Source organism: Vigna unguiculata, chromosome 3, assembly GCF_004118075.2.
Source record: "Vigna unguiculata cultivar IT97K-499-35 chromosome 3, ASM411807v1, whole genome shotgun sequence".
Lineage (NCBI taxonomy): Eukaryota > Viridiplantae > Streptophyta > Magnoliopsida > Fabales > Fabaceae > Vigna > Vigna unguiculata.
Genome location: NC_040281.1, coordinates 47,468,784 through 47,476,409, shown reverse-complemented (window position 1 = coordinate 47,476,409; position 7,626 = coordinate 47,468,784). Strand labels below are relative to the sequence as shown.

Below are 7,626 nucleotides of genomic sequence, written 5' to 3'. Positions count from 1 at the left end.
TAATGAGCTAAAAAATAATTATATAAAATATATTAAAATAATATTCGATATGATAAAAATAAACAACAAATAACAATATTAAAAAATTATCAAATGTAACAATTTAAGAGACTATTGAATGAAATCGCACAAAGAAAAAATAAATGTATAATCAAGGTATGATAAGATAAAAAATACCTTAGAGATCTAAGAAAATTTATTCAAATATCAACATAGTCAATGGTTGATAAATAACAAAACTTGTTTTAGCGAAACAAAAGAGTTTTTCAAATGAATCAAAATTAACAATAATAGAGTAAAGAATATGAGAGTCTTCAACATTCTCATGTAAAAGGAAAATATATAATAAATAATAATATTAAAAAATAATAAATACTTAAATGTGAGGCATAAAAAATTTTTGATTGACATACATCATTTGAACATAATTGCATAAAAATTTTAAAATTTGTACTTTGTTTTTTTTAATTTTATTAAAACGTAAATTGTCACGTGTCAAATCATGGTCGCACCACGTGGAAGTGAGTTGTTGTATAAATTCTAACAAATTATTTTAACTTGTATACACAAGTTTTTACTAAACTTAATTATTAATTTGGTCTCAACTTGAAAATGACAAAATTTGCTCGTTTTGAAAGAAAAGGAGAACTAAATTAAATAAAAAATAATAAGGGGACTAAATTGAACCTTTTTATGAAAATGGATTAATAAATTAAACCTAAAAATAATAAAAAGACCAAATTGTAACCAAAACAACAAATTGAAGAACTAAATCAATAATTAAGTTTATTTTTTAAATTGTCTTTTATTCACAAACAATAAAATGAAAATAAATATAATGTAAAATCATATTATAGAAAAATAATATATAAATACTTTTTTAAAATTAACATATTTAATTATTTTTTACTTTACATCTCAAAATAAATGAGTTTTACCATAAATAATAAAATAACATAAGAATAAATTATTATAAATAATATTTATTCATTTAAATTCTCAAAGTCGTATTTCCAACTACAATATCATATTTTCATATTTGTTTTCTATGCAACAACGGAACAAGGAATTCGATGTATAAATATTCTTTTAACTTACCACATTCAATTTTATTTTACATTAATAATATTTAAATGGCTTTGGAGTATATTTGTCACAATTTTATCTTTAAAAGTGTTTGGTAGGTAAAAATAGAAAGGTGTATTTAAACCATCTTAGACCTTGACTTATAAGCAATGTAGACCTATTGGGTGCGATAATAACAATGAGTAATGTTTACTCGTCTAAATCTACAAGATCATAACTCTCAATACATAAAGAATCTACTTATTATAAATGTTATTATTACTCAAGAATAATAATTAAGATTATTCTTATCGCATTTATTTGCCACAAGAAAATAAAATAATAAATATTAAAAATATAAAATACAAATAAATATATAGGATCAATATAAAAAAAATATATAAATAAATAAAGGATTAAGTATGTATTTATTTTTTGAACTTTCACGTTAAATTATAATTTATTTTTGTTTAAAATTTTGATGCATTTTGGTCACTAACTTTAAAAGTTAATAGATATAATTAGTTTAACCTAATTAGGTTAATTCTTTTTTTTGTTTAGGTCAATTTTGATTTTTATTGAATTTGAATTATTTATTATTTTCTAAAATTAATAAATTTTTAATTCAATTTTATTTATTTTTTTATCTCTATATATATGTAATTAAATTATGAAATATATTGTATTGAAAAAATATTATATTATATATTTTGAGATGTGACAAGCTCACTCACATGTAAATTCTTCATTGAAATCGAAATAATCAGTTGAAAAAGTTATAACACATGGTAGAGCTAAATGGTCTATTAGAGATGCTCTTATGAAAGAATTTGTTGACTCGTTGTTGAGTTTCTTGATTCTTTATTTGGTGTTTCGACATCATAAGGTCTCTCATCGGTTGTGTACTCAATGCATATGGTACTATTATTAGTCGGAAGGTCATCCGACATAAAATAACGATTTTGTAAAGTGTAAAGTACAGTACATTGTTATGAAGTTGTGAAGAATTTCTTTTGAATGTGGAGTATAGCCCTAAAGCTAAAGGTGCAAGACCAATTTATAACTGTTTAATATAATAATAACAACACTATACAATTGTCCAATAATCAATTTTTCTAAGAAATAATAAAATACATTAATATTAAGTTACAGAGAGAATTTTACTCTATCTCTTATATAATTAAGAAGTTTCTACCATATAACAAGTTCTTTTACCGTTTGGATTTGATGTATCAGATTCATGATTAGGCCGATAATAAATTCAATGACAAGTAGTTGTTCTTGTTTAGATGATTTGAGTTGATTCAAGGTAGAAATTTGTGAAGACCATATCAGTAAAATATTCTATAATGTGTTGGACAATTTAAGTAAATTATCTAATCTCTTAACAACTAATAATCTTTGAACTGTCTAAATAAATCATCTCAATAATATTAAATCTTAATAACAAAAAGTGATGATCACATTTCTCTCCCATTAATTTAAATACACTTTTGTGATTGAGATATTCACTACAGAAAAAATAAAAAGAAAAACGGAAAAATGAACATTAGTAAGATTGTGTGTGTCCGAAGGAGATAAAGATGGGAGGGTCTGGGGGCATGGCTGAGCACTGGCTCAGCCCTCATCCACTCACTCTGCACAGGGGTCAGTGATCAGTAGCATTCACACAAAAAAACACAGAATACAACAATGTACACACACAACACTCACTCACTCACCCTTTAACTCACTCCCCTTCCCTCCTCATTTTCATTTTCATTTTTCCATTTCCATTTCCATTCCCACACAAAATGCGACTCTTCCTCTGCTCCATCTTCTTCTTCCTCTTCCATTCTCACACACTCCATGCTGCGCGCATCTCTGAATATCGCGCGCTTCTCTCTTTTAAAGACTCTTCCATAACCGACGATCCTACGCATGCTCTCTCCTCCTGGAACACCACCACTCCCTACTGTTCCTGGTTCGGTGTCACGTGCGACTCGCGCCGCCACGTCACCACCCTTAACCTCACCTCCTTGTCCCTCTCCGGCACACTCTACGATGACCTCTCCCACCTCCCTTTCCTCTCCTACCTCTCTCTCGCCGACAACCAGTTCTCCGGCCCAATCCCCGCCTCCTTCTCCGCACTCTCCGCCCTCCGCCATCTCAACCTCTCCAACAACGCCTTCAACACCACCTTCCCCTCCAACCTCGCCCGCCTCGTCAATCTCCAAGTCCTTGACCTCTACAACAACAACATGACGGGTCCCCTTCCCCTCGCCGTCGCCGCCATGCCCCTCCTCCGCCACCTCCACCTCGGGGGCAACTTTTTCTCCGGCCAGATCCCTCCCGAGTATGGTACCTGGCAGCACCTCCAGTACCTCGCCGTGTCCGGCAACGAGCTCACGGGGAACATCCCTCCGGAGCTTGGAAACCTCACCGCGCTTCGCGAGCTCTACATTGGCTACTACAACGCTTACTCCGGCGGCATACCGCCGGAGATGGGAAACCTGTCCCAGCTTGTCCGTTTCGACGCCGCGTATTGCGGACTCTCTGGCGAGATTCCGGCTGATATCGGAAGGCTTCAGAATATGGACACGCTCTTTCTTCAGGTGAATGCGCTCTCCGGCTCGCTCACTCCTGAACTGGGGAACCTGAAGAGTCTCAAGTCGATGGATCTGTCCAACAACGTTCTCTCCGGCGAGGTTCCGGCGAACTTTGCGGAGCTCAAGAATCTCACCTTGCTGAACCTCTTCCGGAACAAGCTCCACGGTGCCATTCCCGAGTTTGTCGGCGAGTTACCGGCGCTGGAAGTTTTGCAGCTCTGGGAGAACAACTTCACCGGAAGCATTCCTCGGAGTTTGGGAAGAAATGGAAAACTCACTCTCGTTGATCTTTCTTCGAACAAGTTGACGGGAATGCTTCCCCCTGATATGTGTTACGGGAATCGTCTTCAGACTCTGATAACTCTTGGAAATTATCTGCTCGGTCCAATTCCTGATTCGCTTGGGAAGTGCGAGTCTCTGACTAGGATTCGAATGGGGGAGAACTTTCTTAATGGTTCTATTCCTGTTGGGCTATTTGGGCTTCCCAACCTCACCCAAGTAGAGCTTCAGAACAATCTTCTCACGGGACAGTTTCCTGAGGTTGGTTCCGTTGCTCTTAATCTCGGTCAGATTAGTCTCTCTAATAACAAGCTCTCTGGGCCATTGCCACCCACCATTGGAAACTTCACCAGCATGCAGAAGCTTCTTCTCGACGGTAACAAGTTCTCGGGTCAAATCCCTTCGCAGATAGGCAGGCTGCAACAGCTTTCCAAGATTGATTTTAGCCATAATCAGTTTTCGGGTCCCATTGCTCCTGAGATAAGCAAATGCAAGCTTTTGACCTTCATTGACCTCAGCCGCAATGAGCTCTCTGGTGAGATTCCAAACCAGATAACTGCCATGCGGATATTGAATTATCTCAACCTTTCAAGAAACAATTTAGTTGGCTCAATTCCGGGCTCCATAGCTTCTATGCAAAGTTTAACTTCTGTTGATTTTTCCTACAACAATCTCTCTGGTTTGGTTCCTGGAACTGGGCAGTTCGGCTACTTTAACTATACCTCTTTCCTAGGGAACACTGAACTCTGTGGTCCTTACTTGGGTCCTTGCAAAGACGGGGTTGCCAATGGCCCTCGTCAACCTCATGTTAAAGGTCCTCTCTCTTCTTCGTTGAAGCTTCTGTTAGTTATAGGGTTGCTTGTGTGCTCCATCGCATTTGCTGTTGCGGCAATAATCAAAGCTCGGGCTTTGAAAAAGGCCAGTGAAGCTCGTACGTGGAAATTAACTGCATTCCAGCGTTTGGACTTCACTGCTGATGATGTTCTGGACTGTTTGAAGGAGGACAACATAATAGGAAAAGGAGGTGCAGGCATTGTGTACAAAGGTGCAATGCCGAATGGGGATCAGGTTGCTGTGAAAAGGTTACCTGCCATGAGCAGGGGATCTTCGCATGACCATGGTTTCAATGCTGAGATTCAGACTTTGGGGAGGATTCGACATAGACACATTGTTAGACTGTTGGGTTTCTGTTCAAACCACGAGACAAATCTCTTGGTGTATGAGTATATGCCTAATGGAAGTTTGGGTGAGGTTCTTCATGGCAAGAAAGGTGGTCATTTGCACTGGGACACAAGGTATAAGATTGCTGTGGAGGCCGCCAAGGGCCTTTGCTATCTACATCATGACTGTTCGCCACTCATTGTCCATCGAGATGTTAAATCCAACAATATCCTTCTTGATTCCAACTTTGAAGCTCATGTTGCGGACTTTGGGCTCGCTAAGTTCCTTCAAGATTCTGGAACATCTGAATGCATGTCTGCAATTGCCGGTTCCTATGGATACATAGCTCCAGGTAATATATTGAAATTCAACATAATTGATGATTTAGACGTTGAACTAGCGTGACTAACAACCTTTATTTCTATATGGAATCCTTAATGATCGGAGCTTGTCTCATGTCACTCAACATCATTCGTTTAGGGTTAGAATCGAACAGTATTGACACTACTGTTTGGTTTGGACGTTTTATGTGGTTAATTAATTAATAAACGCTAACATCCTATGTTGCCTTCCTTGACTCGTTTTCCTTTTCATGACACACTAATAATAACGACCGCTTTGATTTGTCCTCTAATTTATGTTGCTTCGAAATACTGTTACTGTTTAAAGAGATAACTAGCCCAGTGTGTCGTTTGAGTGTTCATCGTAGCTCCCATCGTATAATTAGGCAGTCCTGCAGTCATAGATTAGAGATGTTCACAGTTGAAAACAGATGGTGATTAATTGGCAACATGTACGTCAAAGTAAATGGATAGCAAATTCCCATGGCATTATCTCGTATTCACTTAATTGTTTTCAATTAATGTGGCTGATTTAAGTTTGTGATTTCGACTGCAGAGTATGCCTACACGTTAAAAGTTGATGAGAAAAGCGACGTGTACAGCTTTGGAGTTGTTCTTTTGGAGCTTGTAACAGGCAGGAAACCGGTTGGGGAGTTTGGTGATGGTGTGGACATTGTGCAATGGGTGAGGAAAATGACGGATTCAAACAAGGAAGGGGTTTTGAAGGTTCTTGATCCTAGACTTCCATCAGTTCCCCTCCATGAGGTGATGCATGTTTTCTATGTAGCCATGCTATGTGTTGAGGAACAGGCGGTGGAGCGACCTACTATGCGAGAAGTTGTTCAAATTCTCACCGAGCTTCCAAAGCCGCCAAGCTCTAAACAGGGGGACTTAACAATCACAGAGTCCTCTCTGTCATCATCTAACAGTTTAGAGTCTCCAACCACAACATCTAAGGAACCTAAAGATGATCAACGTCCTCCTCAGTCTTCACCACCTGATCTTCTTAGCATTTGAAGGGATGTGTTTCATATTTATTTCTTTTGGGTTGTGATAGCTTATCTACTTGTTTTCTTCAGTTTTCTTCTTCTTTCGGGGTGGGGTTTCTCTCTTAGGTGTTAAATGTTTGAATATTTCTTCTCTTTAATGGTTTTGCAATTTGTACATTAGGATTGGTGGGAGTATTTTGTTATATAAAGTCCGTGTCTTCATCATGTAGCACTTGTTGTTTTATGGTACGGCCTGTTGCTGTTTTGATCCTGCACGGGGAACAGTTCTTCTCGTTTTATTTTTTCGGACGAGATGGTCAAATGGGAGAAAATTACATATCTAGGCATTGTCAGTTGCACCGGTTTATCCCCTTATAAATCTATCAAATGGCCACTCAAACAAAAGAACCTCTTGTGAGCTTTTGTTTCTACACATCTGCTGTTATTTATTATTGTTACTGTGTATTTTGTTGTCACTATCTTCAGTGCATGATCGAGTATATTCTGTTTGCATTATTAAAACAAACTTTTAATTTTTTACTTTTCTACGCAGGCATACCCATATTTGCAAATCCGCAATAAGAAATTCCTTTAGGGTATGTCTTCAATTTCATGCTGTTATCTATATACCATGTAGCTTCCCTGGGAGTAGTTCTTATTCCTCAATTATTTGTGTTTGAATTTTCCCTCCGTTTAGTGATGGAAAATCTGGTTAGCAATAGTCTTTTTTGTTCGTGTCATAATAATTGTTTACATGGCTATTTTTCGTTTTTATGTAGTGAATGGAAGCCATCTTAACACATGGGTAGGGTGGGTTGTGGTTATTTAGGGTTAATTATTAACATGTTATATTTTGTGGCCTCTTCAAGTCACAATTTTTATGCATATATTGTTTCCAATTGTCAAATTTATGGTACATGTAAAGCCATTTTTTGGTAGGAGATCCTGTGTGAAGGAGTTTTTTGTACTGCTTTTAGTTTTTATATGTTTGTTCGCTTTTTACTTACCTTCTCTTCATACAGACAGAACTCTTGCCACAGAAATATCGTTTGTCTTATTACTTGTATTGAGTTAAGAATAACATTTTTATTGACTGGAATCTATCACCAAAACGTAAGAAACTCAAATCCTCGGTACAAAACCAAACAATTTAATAATTTCAATTCTTATAATTTTCACCCTAAAAAGGGGGAGAAGAATTGA

General features: G+C 36.7%; 1 protein-coding gene across 1 annotated transcript; it reads left to right on the top strand.

Moving 5' to 3' along the window:
• The first annotated feature begins 2,637 nt into the window (after positions 1 to 2,637).
• LOC114176146 (leucine-rich repeat receptor-like serine/threonine-protein kinase BAM1) lies at positions 2,638 to 6,856 on the top strand. Its single transcript, XM_028061084.1, has 2 exons — positions 2,638 to 5,445; positions 5,991 to 6,856. Exons 1-2 carry the CDS (start codon positions 2,859 to 2,861, stop codon positions 6,449 to 6,451), a joined length of 3,048 nt encoding a protein of 1,015 aa, XP_027916885.1. The 5' UTR covers positions 2,638 to 2,858; the 3' UTR covers positions 6,452 to 6,856.
• The last annotated feature ends 770 nt before the right edge of the window (positions 6,857 to 7,626 follow it).

Coding starts and splice junctions, on each gene's coding strand:
- LOC114176146 (XM_028061084.1), top strand. CDS start 2,859: ATGCGACTCTTCCTCTGCTCCATCTTCTTCTTCCTCTTCCATTCTCAC. Junction 5,446..5,990: donor CTATGGATACATAGCTCCAG/GTAATATATTGA, acceptor TTTCGACTGCAG/AGTATGCCTACACGTTAAAA.